The sequence below is a fragment of the Piliocolobus tephrosceles genome, chromosome 18 (genome assembly GCF_002776525.5).
Source record: "Piliocolobus tephrosceles isolate RC106 chromosome 18, ASM277652v3, whole genome shotgun sequence".
Lineage (NCBI taxonomy): Eukaryota > Metazoa > Chordata > Mammalia > Primates > Cercopithecidae > Piliocolobus > Piliocolobus tephrosceles.
The window spans coordinates 50674952-50697743 of record NC_045451.1 but is presented as its reverse complement, the minus strand read 5'-3'; the positions used below and the strand labels follow the sequence as shown (position 1 = coordinate 50697743).

The 22792-nt window shown below is 41.7% G+C and overlaps 1 protein-coding gene across 1 annotated transcript; it reads left to right on the top strand.

Annotated features, from left to right (window-relative positions):
* Positions 1-10809: 10809 nt before the first annotated feature.
* TTR (transthyretin) lies at positions 10810-17895 on the top strand. Its single transcript, XM_023207743.2, has 4 exons — positions 10810-11029; positions 11947-12077; positions 14193-14328; positions 17642-17895. Exons 1-4 carry the CDS (start codon positions 10961-10963, stop codon positions 17747-17749), a joined length of 444 nt encoding a protein of 147 aa, XP_023063511.2. The 5' UTR covers positions 10810-10960; the 3' UTR covers positions 17750-17895.
* Positions 17896-22792: the final 4897 nt, after the last annotated feature.

Sequence of the window (22792 nt, the reverse complement as noted above, 5' to 3'; positions counted from 1 at the left end):
AACCCAGATCCCAACTAAGACGAAGTACAGAGAGCACCTAGGGCACTGGTTGAGGATACTGGTGAATTTGGACACAGTGGGATTGAAGTTGTCTGGTACTCAGTGGAAGGATTGAGTGGAGGAGTCTAAGTGAACACAAGAGAGCAGAAAGCCTGAGAAGTCAGGGAAGAGGGAGGAGTTTGGACCTGCGAGGATGAAGGCGATGGAGCCTGACTTGTAGGTCAATCCCTTTTGTTCACTCAGGTCTCAGGATCCTGCCAACTGGAAAAACCAGTCATACTTCTCCATCTCTGAGGGATGAAGTAGATCAGCCTAAGCATTCCTCTATTGTTCCATTCTCGTGGTCCATTTGTCTAAGACTGTCTCTTCCAGGACACCAAAGGCCTTGTTTGAGGAAAGCATGTGTTTGTTGCAAGGACATTGAATTAAAGTTAAACTTGCATTGTCTCCTAAGCCTCTGCCTTTAAATAGTCAATGACTTCCCTTGTCATAAATGAAATCTTCAGTTTACTTGGATGTTACTTTGATTCACTCTCTTGGGTCTCTGTTGGGGAGACCCTCTCTAATCCTCTTGGGTCCTAAACTAGAGAATCATTCTGACTTTCACCTTCCTCAACACCCTGTCTCTCTGCTGTTAGTCTTTGCTCAACACTGTCTGTTGCATCCATTCCTTCCTTCTATAACCAGTGGCACTACCCCCACGGAGATTACTATTGTTGACATTGTAGGAGAGGTGCTTACTGAGGTCAATGTCTCCAAGTGGAGGCCAGCTAACTCTCTCTCCAGGGCTACCTGGATGAATTTACCAATTCATTCAGGCTGACCAATGCCCAAAGTCCACTGGAGAGGCTCAGAATCACAGTTTCATTAGAAATTTCAGAAATGGACTCACTAACCAAGCTCACAAATGCTAAAGCATAAGAAAGAATCTCAATGTAGTAATATTCCATAAGAAATCCTACAGCCACACAGGCCAGAATGACTAATATCTTCTCTTTCTGGCATATCTGTGTAGGAAGTCTTTGCAACAGCGTTTCCTGCTCCAGCAAAAGTCCTGCCCATAAGACTATAAATCTTCAGTCCAAAAAGCCAACACACTACAACTTCCTTTTTTATTTCCTTCCACTGCTAACAAATTCCAGGGATGACTGCCACTTTCTTTACACGTGCTTGTAGATTCCATTCGATTACAGTCAAGCCTTGATGGCCTGGGGGAGGTTATTCTGTCTCTGTGTCCAGGTTCTTCACCTTATTGTGCGTACAATTAAATACAGAGGATGACAAAGGAAACCAAATGTGTTGAAATGCCATTATTAAAACATTTTTTAAATTGTCATATAGTAATATATGTGCATCTTTATTAGTTACAAAATGTAGCCCTGGGTGTCATAATTTTAAAGTAGCAATGAGCATAAAGAATATTTCAAAATGTATCCACCAACTGTATGTGATATGAGTATATCTGTGATTTCTATTGGTGATAAAGTCACAGTTACTGCTCATAACTACTCTGGCTTATTATCTACATTCATAATTTAAGAAAATGCTAAACTGCAGTCAAAGTCTTGTATAAAGATATACTTTTTTTCTCATCCAGTAATCACAGGTTTCCTGAATTCTGCTCACAGACATCAAGGATCTGTGGAGGCTGGGTTAAGAGCCCCGATTGAGCTGATGTGGCATGGCTCTGCTTTTCTCACGATATGCTGATTTCCTAGTGTATTTCTCACATCACAGTTTCTAAGTTCTTGGGCAACTCATTCCATTTCATAAATACTACCTGTCGTTATTAGGTATATTCTCCATCTTTGCATAAACATTGTTTTTTACATTTGCAAATGTATGAGACAATCACCAAAAGCTGGAAACTGAAATGTCTGCTAAGTGGTGAACTGATAAATTGCAGTATATCTACTCCATTGAATACTATTAGTAAATTAAAGAAAAAGTTAATAAAAACATGCAACAATATGGAGGAATATTAAAAGGAATTATGCCAACTCCAAGAAGCCATATTGACAAGGTTATTTACTGCAGGACTCAATGGGTATGACTTTGTGCAACAGGCAAAACTATAGAGGCAGAAAACAAATCAGTGGTTGCCAGAGGCTGGGAGAAGGAGGAAATTCACTACAAAATGGTGTGAGAAAACTTTTTGGATGGAAATATTACAACTCTTGATTCTGTTGTTAATTACATGACTTACATACATTTGTCAAAATTCATATAACTGTACACCTAAACACGAATTTCGCCATATGTAAATTATAGTGCAATATATCTTTTAGAAGTATGATAAAATATATTCAGACCTTCACATAATAGAGGTCTTTTTAATAACGTTTTGTTGAGAAAACACAAGTGTGCATGTAGACTCGAGAATCTGCAATAACTCCGGAAGGGCAGGGGTGCAGGTAACCTTGACCCACAGGCTGGACCCTACTGATTATACAACTATATTACTGTCCTAAATGGCCACTTAGCCTGTATATTTTTCTCCTCCAGCCTCCTCCAGGCTCAGTCTCTCCCGTTTCCACCCTGTTGTTCTGTTAATAACCCAAAACTCGCAATAACCCTTTTTTTGTGTTCTGTCAATAACCCAGAATTCTCAGAACTCTCGATAACCCCTTTATATAGACTTGTTAGTGAAAAGGACTTCGAAGGTCATGAATTGCCAACTCTGACTCACCGCCGAACCCCATCCCCAGTACTCCTGCCTGCAGGTCAGCAGGCTTCTACCTGGGTACCCTAGTGGCAACGGGGCGCCCCACCTCATGAGGGACAGTGCTCCGTGGGTAATAGCCCTGAATTACCAGATAGGTTTATGTTCTTACTTACAGAGAAAACTCAAACTTCTCAGGAGAGCACTAAAGATCCTCCACAGTCTGACTCCAAATGGCGTCTCTGGCTCGTCTCATTAGGTTCATCTAATCCACATGGTAGGCCCTGCGCTGCTCCTTGTTCTCAGGCCACGCCTAGCGTTCTTCCACTTCTGCACCTGTGCTCATTCTGGTTTCTACGTCTTGTAAAACAAATTGTCTTTTCCTATAAACTCAGTGCTCAGAGACACTCCCTCATCCTTCCTTCTCTGAAGAGGCTCCAAGAGTCCAATAACATCTATGATAGCAATAACAAATATTATAGCCAAACACTCTTAACTAGGCCTCGGTGTGTTATGCTGAAATTGCCAAACCAGGTTTAGCAAATGGTTTACAGGAATGGTCCCCTCTACCCTTGGAGTTGCCAAATGAGGCCTGGGGCAGCTGGATTCCCTGGGCTCATTATCTCCAAATGGAGCAGTCGTCTTCTATTTATCCCAAAATGCTGATACACACACACACACACACACATACACACACACACAAAATAAATATATGTGTATATATAATATATATAATTTTATCTATATAAAAATTATTTTTATGCATGTGGAAAACTGAAGAAGCACAGCATTCAGATGTCTCTACGGCCCAGAATCCATCAGATCCCAGGCTCTAGAACTACTCCTACCCCTCCTGACCTGCTTGTTCCATTGTCTCCATGACTATCCCACTGCCTCACCCCTGGTCCGACCCTCTCACCCTAGCCCATTAACACATGTTTTGTCAGATTCTATGCTTAGTTACTACACCTAGGTTCTGGATTTTCCTTCATTCCTGGTTCCACAGCACTCACGCCATTAATTTCTTCTTCCATCCCCAACAACTTGAAGCTCTCAAATGCTTTCCCACTTGTATGGGAGAGGAATTCCACACACTGTTCTCTTTTTCCTCTGTAGATGGTATTTCTCCTTGATGATCAAGCTTCAATCTCACCTTTTCACAGATGCTTTCCACGACCCCAAAGTTACTTCCTCCCTCTGTGAATTATCGTCCACCTCATCAACTGTTTCCTGTTGACTGGGCATATTTTTTCCTACTTCTTTAACTTTTATTAAGTTCTGGGGTACATGTGCAGGATGTGCAGGGTTGTTACATAGGTAAAAGTGTGCCATGGTGGTTTGCTGTACAGATCATCGCATCACCTAAGTATTAAGCTATTCTTCCTGATGCTCTCCCTCCTCTACTTGCCCCTCCTCCAAGAGGCCCCAGTGTGTGTTGTTCCCCCATGTGTCCATGTGTTTTCATCATTCAGCTCCCACTTATAAGTGAGAACATGCGGTGTTTGGTCTTCTGTTCCTGCGTTAGTTTGCTGAGGATAATGGCTTCCAACTCCATCCATGTCCCTGCAAAGAACATGATCTCATTCCATTTTATTTTCTTTTATTTCTGCATAGCATTCCATGGTGTGTATGTGCCACATTTTCTTTATTCAGTTTATCACTGATGGGCATTTGAGTTGATTCCATGTCTCTGCTATTGTGAATAGTGCTGCAGTGAACATACACATGCATGTGTCTTTATAATAGAATGATTTATATTCCTTTGAGTATATACCCAGTAATGGGATTCCTGGGCCAAATGGTATTTCTGCCTCTAGGTCTTTGAGGAGTTGCCACACTGTCTTCCACAATTGTTGAACTAATTTACACTCCCACCAACAGTGTAAAAGCATTCATTTTTCTCTGCAACCTAACCAGCATCTGTTGTTCTTTGACTTTTTAATAGTAGCCATTCTGACGTGTATGAGATGCTATCTCAGTGTAGTTTTGATTTGCATTTCTCTAAGGACCAGTGATGTTGAGCATTTTTTCATATGTGTATCTTCTTAATAATTAAACTATAAGCAATTTGAAGGCACATGCCTCTCTTGATAGCTCCCACAGTGATGGCTAGCACGCTGACTCACATGAGGAAGATGCTTAATAGTTGTTTATTTTAAATTAGTTGCTGAATTTAAAATATCTCTCCCAGTTCCAAGGTTGAAAGAAAATAGAAGTAACCAAAATCTATATCCTGAACCATGCACAGTGGATTATGGCCACAGAATCAGTATAGCTGATCTAAGGGATATGTAAGTACAGACACAGAATCAACCAAATAAATCCTCTTTAATTCTGGCTGGTGCAATTGACCCATACCCTAATGCAGTCTCCTGGCAAATGGGGTAAGTTATTTCACATCACAAGGATGTGTTTGGAGAGGAAATGGTATATATCATATCACGTATCCAGAAGGCCATATCCCACTTCCTCCTTCCTTCACAGATCATGGTAGCCTCCAACCTCGAGCTTGTTTTGCTACACTAGCTGCATGAGAGTTGCAGGTGCAAAAAAAAAAAAAAAAAAAAGAAGCCCAAAGGAAACCTGCCAACTAGATTCTTTCAAAAAAATATCTTAACATTTTAAACTTCCTCTTTTGTCTGCATATACACCTCGTAGGTAGGGGTGGGTGAGCTTTGAGTAACTCTAGAAGCCAAAACTCTAACTGTGTCTAGTAACTGTTTATGGATAAAATCTTCTAACACGTGCGTGATCACTAAGACAGATATGAACCTGGACCAAGACGTGGGTGTCCTGCCTAAATCATCAGAGCTACGGATACACAGCAAAATCCCCCAGACAGTGACAGGTGTGTTCTCAAGCCATGGGTGGGACTGAAGTTGCCACTCTTGGTTATACAGTCCACAAATACGGGGCATGGCAACTTGCGGGCTAAGGGTTGTGGAAGAATCTTACACAAGGGAGTTCTCAATGGTTGTTCCCAACTAGGTTGGCCCCCAAAATTCAACCAAGAAACTCAAACTACAATTAACAAATATAAATATGGTCTAATTAATATATCCTAGATAAGGTTTGCCTTTACTTGGATGGTTATCTACACGGACAAGGGAAGAAGGGAAGATAAGGGAAAAGGCTTTTTGTGTGTTTATTCAACACTGGCGGAGGAGAGGCATGCCAGATAAGGCAGACACAGGCATTCCCAACACAAGAAAAGTATGTGCTACAGAGAAGTCAGATAACTTTCCTAGGCTCTCCTGCCGTCCAGATGAAATACTCTCAAAAAATTAGCCCGGGCCCTTTGCTCCAATTTCTCGCCTACCTAGCAACCATCTAACTATTAATTAAATTGGTATTATGGTTTTAACATGAATCTTTTATGATTTGTTTACCATTAATCAAACCCCTGAGGCTTATTCACCTCAAGGGGAGCTGACAAAATTGAATTATTCAACCTGCAAAGATCCAGGGCCCCCAAATACCGTCATTTCCACTCTCCCCTAACCCCACCATGAGGCCCAGTCTCAGCACTCGGAGTCCCAGCACTTTGACTCCAGACTACCTACATTTAATCTATGCCCCACTCCGGGTAATCAGCTTAGACACATTTAGTGGGCATTTCAACGTCAACAGATCGCTGTCTGGCAGCTGACATGCACCCTCAGAAAATCAACCAAGAAGAAAGAGTTGATCTATACTATCAAAAATGGTCATAGCTAAACCTGCCCATTATAAGGAAGAGGGCAGGAGAACCCTAAACTAAGAGCCAGGTAACCTGTTCATTAATCACAGCATATTCTGTAGGAGGAGGAGAAATGTTGTCATCAAATTCATCTTTTTCACCTCAATTAAACATCTACGCTACAGCCCCACAGTCAGATTGAGACGAAAAACAGTACATGGCTAAGAAAAGACATAAACTTGTAGCTGAAATGCTTCACTGGAGCTCCTTTTGTTTTAAGGCGTTGGATCTTCATAGCCACTGATGGTGCCTAAGCACACAGTATCTGCAGCAACCACTTAGGCCTCCAGGAATGTGGTGACCATTGACCCTAATTCATTCCCCTTTGTGGATCCTTTGTAACCATCCGTCGAAAAGAGCTTTTGCAAACTCAAATAAACACAGGAAAGGAAGACCTTCTTATCTTTGAGAGCATATGTTTACCCCTATAACCCTCTCTTATCATAAATTGCTTCTTAGGCAAGAAACATTGGATTTTTCTTGTATTTGTCTTTGCCATTGGTTCCATTCAAGCATTCATTTAACAAATAATACATTCCATCTCCGTTTTTTGCTTTTTCCTTCATGCTTTAGCCTTGGTTTTCTCTCACCTAAAACACTGCAAGCTGCTTCTCCCAGAGCTCTCACTTTGACTCCAGACTACCTACATTTAATCTTTAACTCTCTACCAAAATTTTCTCTTATTTTTATATCTTTTTAATTTTAATATTTGTGGATACATAGTAGGTGTATATACTTTTGGGGCACATGCAATGTTTTAATACAGGCATGCAATGCGAAATAAGGACATCATGGAGAATGGGGTATCCATCTCCTCAAGCATTTATCTTTTCAGTTACAAACAATCCAATTACATTCTTTATTTTAAAATATACAATTATTAATTATAGTCACTCTTGTGCTATTAAATAGTAGATCTTATTCTTTCTATTTTTTGTACCCTCTCGTCTTTTTATGTTAAAAAATAATCTTTGTCTCTGTAAACTTTATCAATGATTTTCCAATGAAATTTAGGATCTTCTCTGTACCCTAAATTGCCTTACTTTCTCCCCACTTCCTTGTCTTATTCAAATGCAAATTTCATTAATGATTTCCAGATCAATGATAGTTCAGAAAGCAAACAAGTCAAAGTGACCAAGGGCATGGCCTGAAAGTGTTCTAAGAGAGGAATTTACAGAACAACTATTAAATGATGTCAATAGGATTGTATTAGTATGTTTTCATACTGCTATAAAGAACTGCCTCAGACTGGGTAATTTATAAAGGAAAGAGGTTTAATTGACTCACAGTTCAGCATAACTTAGTCATAACATAATAATTGACTCACAGTTCAGGAAACTTACAATCATGGTAGAAGGTGAAGGGGAAGCAAAGCACCTTCTTCACAAGGCAGCAGGAAGAAGTGCCAAGCAAAGGGGGGAAAGCCCCTTGTAAAACCACCAGAACCTGTGAGAACTCACTCACTATCACAAGAACAGCTTGAGGGAACTGCCCCCCATGATTCAATTACCTCCACCTGATCTTTCCCTTGACACATGGGGATTATAATTCAAGATGAGATTTGGGTGGGGACACAAAGCCTAACCATATCAAGGATCAAGTGGTGGGCTGAAACTAACGGGATGAGATATGTCAGATACAAACACAGGGTCCCATATTTGGGTTAAAATTCATAAATGATCAAAACACAGGATGACATATAATATAGGTCATTTTAGATTATTGTGACCAACAGATCACAGTAGGTAGTATTCTGATGAAGGGAGGGTCACAGTTACTACAGTTACAGATGGATTCTGGGTACAACATTTGCACTAAAGTGCCTTTGCCAAGGGAGGCAACAGTCTCAACATCCTGTGGGTTGGCCTGATCTACTTCAGGGACTGTGTCTTGTTCAGAGCATCACATTTGAAGAGAAACTCTGACCAGGTGAGCATGCCAGAGAAGGAAGTTCAGGATGCTGAGGATCTTAGGAACTATGTCTAAGCAAGATTCATTCACACAAGTGGGAATGTCTATTTGGCAAGAAGAAAATACTACTTACATGGCTGTTGGAAGACCAGCCATCACAAACTCAGTTTTCCAAAGGCTGGGCAGAAGCCCAGATGAGAGAAATGGGCCATGTGTAAGAAAAGATAAAAGCTCAAGCATGATATGCCACTAGAAAATCACCTAGCCTCAGCATTGGCAGCGAGACCTGGGGAGTCGTGATGTCTGAGAGTGACCTTCTGATGATCACTGTCATGTGTAAATGTGGGCCTAATGCTGCCAACTTTTTTGATTTCTTAAGAGAAGCCAGAAATCCACATTTTTATGCAGCATGTCTCAATTTTTAATTTTAGCAACTATTACAAAATGTTTAGAGACACTGTACAGCCCAAATATACCATATCTATGGGCTGGTGGCAGCCCAGGGTTGCCAGTTCACAGGGTCTACAAGAGATGATTCTTAGTTTCAACAGGGTACAGTGCTGAAACCCATGCATAGTAGATTTATTTGGGTTATGAATATGCTTCCACATATTTATGATTCATAGCCAGAGCCAAGGCTTTCTATCCAGGTTCTGAGCAATAGGAAATTATCAAGAGAATATTGGATGACAATATATAAGGATGTTATTTGAGAAAGGATTTTCCCCTGAGGCATAGGTGTTGAACCAAATTCTATTAGTTATGCTTTTACACCAGGATAGTGGTTTACAGTTTACAAAAGGCTTGTCCATCATCTCATATTAAAGGTTACTAGAACAGTCCTTTGCAGTAGAAAAGTAGGTATTTCTATTTTACAAATGAGTTAACCAAGTATCTGAGATAGGAAATAACTCGTAGAAGGTCATCTGGGAAACGGGGCAGCAGAACTGGGATCGAATGACTCAGGTCATCCCATTCCAAATGCAAAAGTCTTTCTCCTGCTGCTTCCTAGTCAAACTCTAAGGGTCTAAGACTCTATTCCTAGTTATGGTCTCAACTACATTTGCTCATTGCTGTGAGGGGTCAGCCCACCTCCCGGAGTCCTCTCCTGCACATTCCTGTGTTCCTGAAAGGCCCTTCCATCCCTCCCACTACTCCCTGAAAACTCCTGTGCTTCAGGATTTCTTGTTGAATGTTTTCCAATCTGACTCTATCAGTTACGGGAGTGTTCCCTCAACCCTTAGTGCTCCAGACTGGACTCGCTCTTGGCATGTATTTGTCCAAAATATTTGTCTGCTCTATGTCTTCTACATATTTATCTTATAAGGAACAAACACCTGATTTGTTTATCCATGAACAAAGCCACACATGCTAGTGTGCGCGCACACACACACACACACATACACACAGAGGATTTTGTACGTGATTAATGAATCATCAAATCATCATAATTTCTGGACTTGTATTAATATGTCGGCCAGGAGGAAAAGAATCTGTTGTCAATCATGGCTTCTGGTTCTCACGGTCATCTCTACTTTCTTCCAGCAAGTTTGATTCTGTCAAAAACCAGCTGGCAGCCTTGTTCCTGCATGCCCAATGCAGGAGAGTCAGTAAAGAAGATTTCGTTCTCTGTATTTCAGGGTCATCAATGCCAGGTTGAAATATGCCATTCTGACCCAGCTCAGTGGCTCACACGTGTAATCCCAGCACTTTGGAAGGCCAAGGCAGGCAGATCGCTTGAGCCCAGGAATTCGAGACCAGCCTGGGCAAGAGGCTGAGGTGGGAGGATGACCTGAGCCCGGGAGGTCAAGGCTGCAGCGAGCTGTGATTGTGTCACTGCACTCGAGCCAGGGCGTCGGAGTGAGACCCTGTCAAAAAAAAAAAAAGGAAGGAAGGAAGGAAGGAAGGAAGGAAGGAAGAGAGGGAGGGAGGGAGGGAGGGAAGAAAGGAGGGAGGGAAGATGCTATTCTGTCTTAGATTGAAGTGGACCTTATCTGGGCAGAACACACACACACACACACACACACACACACACACACACACACACATTGTGGAGAAAGTGCTGACTAAGCAAAGCTTCCAAATGACTTAGTTTGGATAAAATGTAGGCTTTTAAAAATGTGAGCACTGCCAAGGGTTTTTCCTTGTTGACCCATGGATCCATCAAGTGCAAACATTTTCTAATGCACTATATTTAAGCCTGTGCAGCCAAATGTCATTCAACATGAAATACATTATTACAACTCACATCTGTCTAAAATCTTGCATCTAAAATGAAAGACAAAAACGTATAAAAATGGAAAACATGCATAGAAATATGTGAGGGAGGAAAAAAATATCCCCAAGAATGTTAGTGCATGGAGTCACACAGGGAGAAGACTATTTTTGTTTTGTTTTGATTGTTTTGTTCTGGTCAAATGACCTATTAAGAATATTTCATAGAGCTAATGTTCCGATGCTCTAATCTCTCTAGACAAGGTTCATATTTGTATGGGTTACTTATTCTCTCTTTGTTGACTAAGTCAATAATCAGAATCAGCAGGTTTGGAGTCAGATTGGCAGGGATAAGCAGCCTAGCTCAGGAGAAGTGAGTATAAAAGCCCCAGGCTAGGAGCAGCCATCACAGAAGTCCACTCGTTCTTGGCAGGATGGCTTCTCATCATCTGCTCCTCCTCTGCCTCGCTGGACTGGTATTTGTGTCTGAGGCTGGTCCTACGGTGAGTGTTTCAGGGACATCCCCTTCCTACATTTAAGATGCATGCTAAATGAAGTAGGAGTGACTCCTTCCAGCTTTGCCAACCAGCTTTTGTTACTAGGGCAAGGGTACCCAGCATCTATTTTTAATATCATTAATTCAAACTTCAAAAAGAATGAAGTTCCACTGAGCTTGCTGAGCTGGGACTTGAACTCTGGGGATCCTGCCTCATTGCTTTGGTGCATTGGATCTGTAATGTCTGATATCTCCACTTCCTCAGATCGATGATAAAGATATGATATTAAGGAAGCTGTTAATCCTGAATTTTCAGAAAAGTATCCCTTTATAAAATGTATTTGGGGGGCAAACTGCATGAGATTATATTCTGGCCCTATAGCTAATCAAAATGTATTTACTGATTAATCTTTAAAAGGCTTAGTGAACAATATTTTAGTCAGATATCTAATTCTTAAATCCTCTAGAAGAATTAACTAATCTATAAAATGGGTCTGGATGTAGTCTGACATAATTTTATAACAACCGGTAAGAGAGGGTGACTAGAGCAACAACTAAAATGATCTCAGGAAAAACTGTTTTGGTCCTATGTATGGTACATTACCTCTTTTCAGTAATTCCATTCAAATGGAGAAGTTTAACAAGGCAACTGTTCTCAGGGGGCCTATTCTCTCCCTTAAAATTCATTATCCACATCCCTGGTTGATAGCAGCGTGTCTGGAGGCAGAAACCATTCTTGCTTTGGAAACAATTATGTCTGTGTTATACTGAGTAGGGAAGCTCATTAACTGTCAACACTTATGTTCCTGATAATGGAATCAGTGTGTAATTCTTGTTTTGTTCCAGATTTCTAACACCATAAAGAATAAATCCTTTCACTCTGATCAATTTTGTTAACTTCTCACTTGTCTTCTCTACACCCAGGGCGTTGATGAATCCAAGTGTCCTCTGATGGTCAAAGTTCTAGATGCCGTCCGAGGCAGTCCTGCCATCAATGTGGCTGTGAATGTGTTCAAAAAGGCTGCTGATGAGACCTGGGAGCCATTTGCCTCTGGGTAAGTTGCCAAAGAACCCTCCCACAGGACTTGGTTTTATCTTCCCTTTGGCCCCTCTCACTTGGTAGAGAGAGGCTCACATCATCTGCTAAAGAATTTACAGGTAGATTGAAAAACGTGAGCAGAGGTCCAGTATGCCCTCTGAAGATGCCCTCTTTTTGTTTTGCTTAGCTAGGAAGTGACCAGGAACCTGAGCATCATTTAGGGGTAGACAGTAGAGGAAAGAAGGAATCGGAACTCCTCCCCTCCAGCTGTGGTGCAACCCTTTTGGGTCACAGACCACTTTATGTAGGTGATAAAAACTAAAGATTTTGTGCCCAGAAAAAATGTACAGATACACACACACAAAACCATATATGTGATTTTAGGAGTTTCACAGATTCCCTGGTGTCCCTGGGTAACACCAAAGGTGAGAGTCCTTGTCTTAGAATTTTAGGAAAGAGGTACAATGTGTATTAACCCACTAACGAAAGGAAAGGAATTCAGAAATATTATTGACTAGGCATCTGTCTGTAGTTCATTTGGGTCACCCAAAACCCAGGGCTTTTGCCTAATGAACGCTTTGGGGCACCTACTGTGTGCAAAGCTGGAGGCTGTCAAGCTCAGTTAAAAGAAAAGTAAAAAAAGACAGAAGAAATGGATCCATGAGGCAAAGTACAGTCCCAGACTAATCCCATGATCACCCAACTTCACGTGCAAGAGTGACTTCTAACCTTCATTAGCCAGTTTACAATTTTCATGGAGTTTTTCTACCTGCACTAGCAAAAACTCCAAGGAAAATATATATTAATAAACCTAAGCGAATTGACTGAAAGACAGAGCAATCAGGAGACCCTTCACACCCAGCAGAAGAGGAACTATTAAGCACTTACTTCTTCTCAGAGAAGACTTTCTGTTGTATTTTAATTGAACTCCAAGAACCACATGATTCTTCAACCATTATTGGGAAGATCATTTTCCTAGGTCTGGTTTTAACTGACTATTTATTTGGTAATTCATTTATGTTTATATAAAATGCCAAGCATAACATGAAGAGTGGTTACGGGACTATTCTAAGGGAGAGAGAAAATGGATACCAAAAATATTCCAATGTTCTTGTGAATCTTTCTCCTTGCGTCAGGACAAAAAAAAAAAAAATGTAAAGAAGAAAGGAGGAGGTGCACAATCAGAGTCAGTAAAGACAACTGCTATGTTTATCTGTCATAGCTGTTGCAGTCTAATGGGAAGCAATTTCCAACATTCAACTATGGAGCTGGTACTTACATGGAAACAGAAGTCGCCTAGTGTTTGTTGCTGGCAAAGAGTTATCAGAGAGGTTAAATATATAAAAGGGAAGAGTCAGATACAGGTTCTTCTTCCCACTTTAGATTTTCCACTGTGTGTGCAAATGACACTCCCTGGTGGTGTGCAGATGCTCTGAAAGGTATCCTCACACCACAAGGGAGAGGAGCGAGACTCTGCTGTCCTGGAGAAGTGCAGAGTTAGAACAGCAGTGGCCACTTCCAGGGATGGTCACAACATCCCATCCAATCATCAGTCTTGAACCACAAGGACTCTTTCTTAAGAAAACATTATACCCGGCCGGGCGCGGTGGCTCACGCCTGTAAATCTCAGCGCTTTGGGAGGCTGAAGTGGGCATATCATCTGAGGTCAGGAGCTCAAGACCAACCTGGCCAACATGGCACAACCCCGTCTCTATGAAAAATACAAAAATTAGCCAGGCATGGTGGCAGGCACCTGTAATCCCGGCTACTCGGGAGGCTGAGACTGGAGAATCCCTTGAACCTGGAGGCAGAGGTTGCAGTGAGCTGAGATCACGCCGCTGCACTCCAGCCTGGGTGACTGGAGTAAAATTCTGTCTCAAAAATAAAAAAAAAAATTATACCTACATTCTCTTCTTATCAGAGAAAAATATCTACAGTGAGCTTTCCAAAAAGTTTTTACAAACGTTTTGCCATTTAATTTCAGACTGTTAAGAGTTTTCCCTACTTCTGACTTAGTTGAGGGGAAATGTATGTAACACGTTTATGTGTGTTGGTGGAGTGGGGGGTATTACTTTGCCATGCCATTTGTTTCGTCCATGCCTAACTTAACCCAGACTTTCACACCTTATAGGAAAACCGGTGAGTCTGGAGAGCTGCATGGGCTCACAACTGAGGAGGAATTTGTAGAAGGGATATACAAAGTGGAAATAGACACCAAATCTTACTGGAAGGCACTTGGCATCTCCCCATTCCATGAGCATGCAGAGGTGAGTATACAAACCTTCGAGGGTTGTTTTGGTTTTGGTTTTTGCTTTTGGCATCCCAGGAAATGCACAGTTTTACTTAGCATACCACAGAAATGTCCCAAAGAAGGTGATGAATGACCAAAGATTCCCTCTCCTATTATACAAGAACAAATTCACAATACTCTGAGAAGCACATTTCTTTTTGACTTTGAGGAAAACCCATTTAGTAACATGACTTGAACTTACATGACACTATTCATAGTCTCTTCATTCCACTTTATATGAATATTGACGTATTTGCTGTTGAAATAATCTGTTTATGAGGCAGACCTCCAGACCCCACGTAGAGTGTATGAAACGAGATGCACCATTTTATTTCTCTAAAACCTGTAACATTCTTCATTCCAAAACACATCTGGCTCCTCAGAGGTTTGGACAAGTGATTCTTGGCAACACATCCATAGAGAGACAATAAAATCAAAGTAATAATGGCAACACAATAGATAACATTTACTAAGCATACACCACGTGGCAGACACAATTATAAGTGTTTTCCATATTTAACCTACTTAATCCTCAGGAACAAGCCACTGAGGTCAGTCCTATTATTATCTCCATCTCATAGATGAAGCAAATGAGGCACCAGGAAGTCAAATAACTTGTCAAAGGCTAGGAAACACACAAGTAGAAATGTTTACAAACAAGGCCCAGGATGGGTTTGCCCTCAGTTCTGCTGTGACTCGCATTGTGACCCAGGACATTTTTTCCCCTGTGAAAAGCCAATCTTAAAAAAAGAAAAGCCACATTTGTAACGTGCTCTGTTCCCTTGCCTATGGTGAGGACCTTCGAACAGTGATACATCTCCCTGTCTTCCCCTTGTCTTAATTTCTTAAGTCATTTGAAACAGATGGCTGTCATGGAAATAGAATCCAGACATGTTGGTCAGAGTTAAAGATCAACTAATTCCAGCAAAAATAGCTCAGCATGAAAGGGAACTATTCTCTGGCTTAGTCATGGATGAGACTTTCAATTGCTATAAAGTGGTTCCTTTATTAGGTAATGTTACCAGGGAAACAATAGGGGCTTGTTTGACTTCTGGGGCCCACAAGTCACCAAGGGAGCCCCATCTACCAAGAAGCATGTCCCTGACTACCCCTCAGCCAGGCAGCAAGACACGGACGCTGGTCAGGGCAGCAGCAGGGTTTCAGTGGTGCCCAGCACAAGACATTGCCCCTAGAGTCTCAGCCCCTACCCTTGAGTAGTAGAACTGCCTACCTGAGACCGTTGTTTGCCTAAGACCTGGGTCTCAGCCTGATGGGAGCCATCTAAAAAGTTCATTGCCATACTGCCCATGTGCTGTTCTCTTTCATTAGATCTCAGCTTCCTTGACTGCTCTTCACTCTTGCAGTATTCATTCAACAAACATTTAAAAAATAAAAGCTTCTATGTGTGGAACACTCTGCTAGATGCTGGAGATTCAGAAATGAAAATACATCCCTACCCTTGGAATGGAGGGGAAAGGACTGAAGTAAGACAGATTAGGCAGGACCGTCAGCCCAGCTTGAAGCCCAGATAAATATGGAGAACGAGAGAGAGTGAGTAGTGAGAGATGAGCTCCAGTGTCTCACTTTGGTGACTGGTGCATGGTGGGCTTCATGCAGCTTCTTCTGATAAATGCCTCCTTCAGAACTGGTCACCTCTACCTTGGCCAGTGACCCAGGTGGTCATATTAGATTTACCAAGGGAAATTGGAAACTTTTATTAGGAGCTCTTAGGCCTCTTCACTTCATGGTTTTTTTTTTTTTTTCTTCTTCTTCTTCTTTTTTGAGATGGAGTTTTGCTTTGTCACCCAGGCTGGAATGCAGTGGCGCAATCTTGGCTCACTGCAACCTCCACTTCCCAGGTTCAAGCAATTCTTCTGCCTCAGCCTCCCGAGTAGCTGGGACTACAGGTGCACGCCACCAAACCCAGCTAAGTTTTGTATTTTTCATAGAGACAGGGTTTTGCCATGTTGTCTAGGCTGGTCTCGAACTCCAGACCTCAGGTGATTCACCCACCTCAGCCTCCCAAAGTGCTGGCATTACAGGTGTGAGCCAGTACACCCAGCTACTTCATGGATTTTTGATCACAGATCATGCCTCTTATAATTTTTAAGAAGAATCAAGTGGGCTGAAGGTCAATGCCACCATAAGATAAAAGATATTTTTATTAGTTGATTCTAGGGAGTTGGCCTTAAGGGGAGCCCTTTCTTCTTAAGAGACTCTTAGGTGATTCTCACTTCCTCTTGCCCCGATATTATTTTTGTTTTTGGTATGGCTCACTCAGCTCCTTTTTTCTTCCTATCCCTAAGTAATCCGGGTTTCTTTTCACCATATTTGGAACAAAATATATTTATGCAGAGTGTGTCCAAAACTCAATCCAAGGCCCATATACAAAATAAATCAAATTAAACACATCTTTACTGTCTTCTACCTCTTTTCTGACCTCAATTTATCCCAACTTGCCTCACTCTGAGAATCAAGCCTGTCCCAGCACACGAGTTGCAGATACTCTACTGAATTTGACAGAACTGTGTGACTATCTGGAACAGCATTTTGATCCACAATTTGCCCAGTTACAAAGTTTAAATGAGGTCTAGTGCATGCATGTATATTTCAAAATTCCACCATGATCTTCCACACTCTGTTTTGTAAATAGAGCCCTGAAATGCTTTTGGTTCATGTTTCATTGCTTGCTATACATAAAAATATACTTTTTCTTCTTCATGTTAGAAAATGCAAAGAATAGTGGGGTGGGGGAATCTCTGGGCTTGGAGACAGGAGACTTACCTTCCTACTGTGGTTCCATCAGTATGTAGACTGGGGCAATACAATAATTCAAGTCTGGTTTGCTCATCTGTAAAATGGGAAGGATGTTTCCAGCTCCAGAATGCTAAGTGTCTAAGTCTGTGGTTGGCAGCCACTATTGCAGCAGCTTTTCAATGACTCTGCATTTTTGCATTCTCCCCACCTTTTTTTTTTCTAAAACCAACAAAATAGATACAGCCTTTAGGCTCTCTGGGATTTCCCTTAGTCAAGCTAGGGCCATCTTGACTTTTGATGTGAATTTGCAAAACAAGACCTGGTTCTGTACTCCTGCTCTAAGGGCTGTGCATGGTTTCAAAGGCTTGGCTTGCCCCTGTATTTGAGCTTTTTCCTTCTGTTCAAACTGTTCCAAAATATAAAAGAATAAAATTAATTAAGTTGGCACTGGATTTCCAGTGGTTAGTCATGTGTGTCATCTGTACGGTTTTTGGGCTCTGGTGGAAATGGATCCTGTCTGTCTTCTCTCATAGGTGGTATTCACAGCCAATGACTCCGGGCCCCGCCACTACACCATCGCCGCCCTGCTGAGCCCCTACTCCTATTCCACCACGGCTGTCGTCACCAATCCCAAGGAATGAGGGACTTCTCCTCCAGAGGATCTGAGGGACGAGGGATGCGATTTCATATAACCAAGAGTATTCCATTTTTACTAAGGCAGTGTTTTCACCTCATAAGCTATGTTAGGAGTCCAGGCAGAGACAATAAAACATTCCTGTGAAAGGCACTTTTCATTCCATTTTAACTTGATTTTTTTAATTCCCTTATTGTCCCTTCCAAAAAAACAAGAGTCAAAATTCTACAAAGAAGCAAAGGAATTCTAGAATGTATCTGGGCAGAATGCTAGGAGAGATCCAATTTTCCAATTTCTTGCAAGCAACGCACATATTAAATATGATCTGCAGTCATTAAAAAGACACATTCTGTAAATGAGAAAGCCTTATTTTCCTGTAACCTTCAGTGAATAGCAAAAGACACATTCTAAGGGCCCACTTCTTTACTGTGGGCATTTCTTTTTTTTTTCTTTTCTTTTCTTTTCCTTTTTTGAGACAAAGTCTCACTCTGTCGCCCAGGCTAGAATGCAGTGGTGTGATCTCAGCTCATTGCAACCTCTGCTTCCTGGGTTCAAGCGATTCTCCTGCCTCAGCCTCCCAAGTAGCTGGGATTACAGGGGCCGGCCACCACGCCTGGCTAATTTTTCTACTTTTAGTAGAGATGGGGTTTTGCCATGTTGGCTAGGCTGGTCTCGAACTCCTGACCTCAGGTGATCCACCTGCCTCAGCCTCCCAAAGTGCTGGGATTACAGGCATGAGCCACTACACCCAGCCCCTACTCTGGGCATTTCTTTGATTTAAGAGAAGGGCAGCTCCAACAAGACACACCTGCAGAGACTCAGGCCATCCAATCAGTTCAGGCCAGATCCATGCTGCAATCAGCCAGGTCAGAGACAAACCAAAGAACCCCACATGCCCAATTTACTTAGGCTGATCCAAAATCCACGTATGGAGAACTCACATGCACCAGGCACTATTTTAGGTGATCTGAACATAAAGAATAGGACCCAGTACCTGCATTTATTTAAAGAACTCACAATCTTTTGAGAAGATAACTGTTTCATCATGGTTTGGCAGGAGGCTATGGTACAAGGCACAGCAAAGGTAAGAAGGAGGAAAAAACCAACACCCTAGAGAAATCAGAAAATGACTCTGAATAGGTGTCACTTAATCTGAGTGTTGGTAATTTGTCAGATAGACAAGGGAAAAGGTATTCTAGGCAGAGAGAACACAGTTTGCAAGGCCCAGCCAAGTGAAACAATTTGATAAGTTGAGAGAGCAGACGATGATTCAGAATGTTGAAGGGCAAAGGTATTGAGGTGGGATGGGTTGTGCTGCTATCACAAATGACCTTAAATCTTGGAGCCTTAACAAAGAAAAAGTTTATGTCTCACTTGTGCCAGGTCCAATGCAGAACTCTTTGTTCTAGAGACTATTTAGGGTGGCCTTCCTTCTAATGGTGACTGTTTGAGACAGTTTGATTTAGTCTTGTGGCTTCAAGGTCACTCTGGTGACATTTAGCCGGCAGACTGAGGGAACATAGTGTGGTATTAGACCCCTCTGTGCTGAAGTGTCACACGTGAGTCCCACTGACATCTCACTGGCTAGAGCTAGTTACATGCCCCAATCTAGATGTGCTGAGAAATGTGGCCCCTGGCTGGGAGACATTTCCCAGAACAACTAACTCTATGTTCTAGAAGAGGAGCACTAATCTGAGTTGGCCAACAACCATCTCTACCACAGTAGGGTTGGAACTGGTGGGACATGAGGCTGGAGTGAAAGTTGGTTTTATCTGCCACCCAATACAGCTGTGAATTTGTCTTAAAAGCAACATGGTTCCATTGCAGGGAACCTTGACATCAGTCATGTGGCTGGGACAAGAATAGTTACCACTTGCCCATAATCTCCAACCAGGATTCTCCAGTAGAACCTGAGTTAGATACATGGTTTAGGTCTAAACCTACCTGGGTGGTCTTTCTATTTTCCTCCAAATTCAAATCTCAAATCTTGCTACCCTCTAACTGGCTGTGTTGAGAGAGGAAGAAACTTGAAGAGAATACAGTATAAGTTTAGACTTTTTCACAAGCACTTTTCCCAAAATACAAAACAAAATCAATGTCTCCAATTCTATTCAACGTTGTTAGCGAGTCCTTGTTCCATGCATATTGGTTAATCCATAGCAAATTGCCATTTTTATAGATCAAATGGTCAAATATAGGCAATTTCATAAGGTTCACTCTATTACTACCGTGATTGTATTGGTCACTAACCTGCCTATTTTGAGAATGCTACATATTCATTTGGCTGTTGTTAAATACCTATGGATTTTCATAATCCAAACAGGTTGAAAATATGAATCAGTTTAAAACTATATACATATGGCCAGGTGTGGTGGCTCATGCTTGTAATCCCAGCACTTTGGGGGGCTGAGGTGGGCAGATCACTTGAGGTCAGGCGTTCAAGACCAGCCTAGCCAACATGTTGAAATTCCATCACTACTAAAAATACAAAAATTAGCCGGGCATGGTGGCGGGCACCTGTAGTCCCAGCTACTCAGAAGGCTGAGGCAGGAAAATCGCTTGAACCCAGGAAGCAGAAGCTGCAGTGAGCTGAGATCATGCCACTGTACTCCAGTCTGGGCAACAGAGCAAGACTCTGTCTGAAAGAAAATAAACTATATATGTATTTTTAAAGGAACTGGTTCATGCAATTATGGGAGCTGGCAGGTTTAAAATCTACAGGGCAGACCCACAGGCAAGAAATCCAGGGAAGGGCTGATGTTGCAGTCTCATCTGGAAGCAGAATTCCTTTTTCCTCATGGATCAGGAGGAGGAGCCTGAGTCTATTCTTTTAAGGCTGTCAAGCGATTGGAAGGGGCTCACCCACATTAAGAAGGGTCATCTACTTTGCTCAAAGTCTACGGGCTTAAATGTCAATCATGTCGAAAACATACTTTCACAGCAACATCTAGGCTGGTGTTTGACCAAAGACAGGCCTAACCAAGTTGACAATAAAATTAACCATCACAGTCCCCTTCCCCACATTTGTTCATCATAGAATGAAATCTTTGGCCACATTCCTATTCTTGAGGTCATGGGGAAAACTGATATACCATGAAGAAGATTACTCCAGCTTTAGGGAATTAAGAGATGCCTGTGTTTCTGATTAGTGGGGAAGGTTGTGAATGGAATTAATTAACATACTCATTTATCTTTTGGGGTATCTTATGGGAATCAAGTGTAGGGCTGGCTGGAGGCCACCAAGGTTGATATGTTAGAAGCAGGATATTGGCAGGCTTTTCTCATAAGCATTCATTGGCATTTCAAGGCTTTAGGTGAGCAGTTCCTCGCCATTTAAATTAATTGAGAACTCAATAACTACTCTGGCAAATTTAAGTTTCTCTGCTTTTCAGGGCTTTCCAAAGCTCCCCGGATGGCTTTGGGCAAATTGCTTGACCTTATGTATCTATTTCCTTATCCTAAAACAAGCCTCCAAACGTAGCATTCAGTGGCTCTCTAATCTGAACCTAACCTACCCCTCCAACTTTTTCCATCAGGAGTTTCCAACTCTCTGCTTCTGAAAATCCAGTTCTCGTCTCCCTCTCTGCTATGATCACACTAACTCCCACCAAGACATCTTAGCTGATGTGGTTTTCTACAACCTAGACGACTATTCCTCTACATGTCCCATCTTTGAAATACCGTTCATATCTCTTTAATAGACACAGAGTTCTAGTAAATCAACATTAAATAAATGGGCCCCCTGTATCTGTATAAGATGACAGATGTGGGTGGACACGCAGTCCACAGGAGAGGTTCAAATAGCCAATACCATGAGAAAATATGTTCAGTATTGCAAGGCAAAAAGAGAAGTTGAGCTAAATATTAAGAGTAATTTTTGACTTTCAGAATGGCATAGATTTCGATGAATATAAACCTAGGACAAAATTTGGAAGAACCCCGCAGGAGGCTTTATTCATTTCCTAGGGCTGTGATAGCAAAGCACCAAAAACGGAGTGGCTTAAAACAACAGAAACGTACTGTCTCACAGCTCTGGAGGATAGAAATCTGAAATTAAGGTATTTTGGGGCCATGCTTCCTCCAAACCTTGCAGGGAAGACTCCTTCCTTGCTTCTTTCTAGTTTCTATTGGTGGCACTTGATCTTTGGAGTTCCTTGGCTTGCAGCCACATCACTCCATGATCTGCCTCTTTCATCACGTGATGCTCTCCCTGTGTCTTTTTCCAAATTTTCTTCCTCTAAGGACCCCAGTCATGCTGAATTAGGGTCCTCCCTAATTACCTGCTCTTAACTAAATACATCTGTAAAGACTATTTCCAAATAAGTTCACATTCACAGGTCATAATTTTTGCAAAGGCACTTTTAGGTCTTTGTTGTTCTGTATTAGTATCTTCTGCTTACTGTCGTTTCATGGCCATTGTTATGGGTGAAACTATGTCCCCTGGAAAAGACATTGAATAAAAATCTGACATAGTTGGCTCCATCTTGCTTCTAACCTTCAAGCTGTCCCTTAGTCATTCCTGGGCATGGGCCAAGCTAACTTTGAGATGAGTTTATTTTACAGTTTAACCTTAAAGCAAGAATCGTAATAGCTCTTCCCAAACTAAACCACCATTGTAAAACTAATAAAAGGGCACAAGGTTAGGATTTTGAGATGTGCCTAAATTATGCTAAGATACAGGCATAATTAAACACTAACCAGTCACTCACTATTCTGGAGGTCACAAGATTTATAACTTCCCTAATTACTCCTGTAAATAACATCACGGTTATAAATCCTAAGATTGGCCTTTTAAAAGGTTTTTTCAGACTTTTACACTTCTGACAATCAATTGACTTGGACTTCACCTCAACCCACAACCGTGACTCAACTGGTCCTGTGGCCCCCACCCAGAGGCTGACTCAGTGCACAAGGACCGGTTTTTTCCACATCCCTATGATTTCATCTCCAACCAATCAACATTCCCTCTCCCTAGCCCGCTGCCCACCAAACTATGCTTCTTTTTGTTGTTGTTGTTGTTGTTGTTGTTGTTGTTGTTGTTGTTGTTGTT

What these genes read in the sequence shown, in the direction of transcription:
- TTR (XM_023207743.2), top strand. Translation starts at nt 10,961, where the DNA reads ATGGCTTCTCATCATCTGCTCCTCCTCTGCCTCGCTGGACTGGTATTT. An exon ending in TGTCTGAGGCTGGTCCTACG is followed by an intron (nt 11,030 to 11,946) that starts GTGAGTGTTTCA and finishes CTCTACACCCAG; the next exon opens with GGCGTTGATGAATCCAAGTG. An exon ending in CATTCCATGAGCATGCAGAG is followed by an intron (nt 14,329 to 17,641) that starts GTGAGTATACAA and finishes CTTCTCTCATAG; the next exon opens with GTGGTATTCACAGCCAATGA.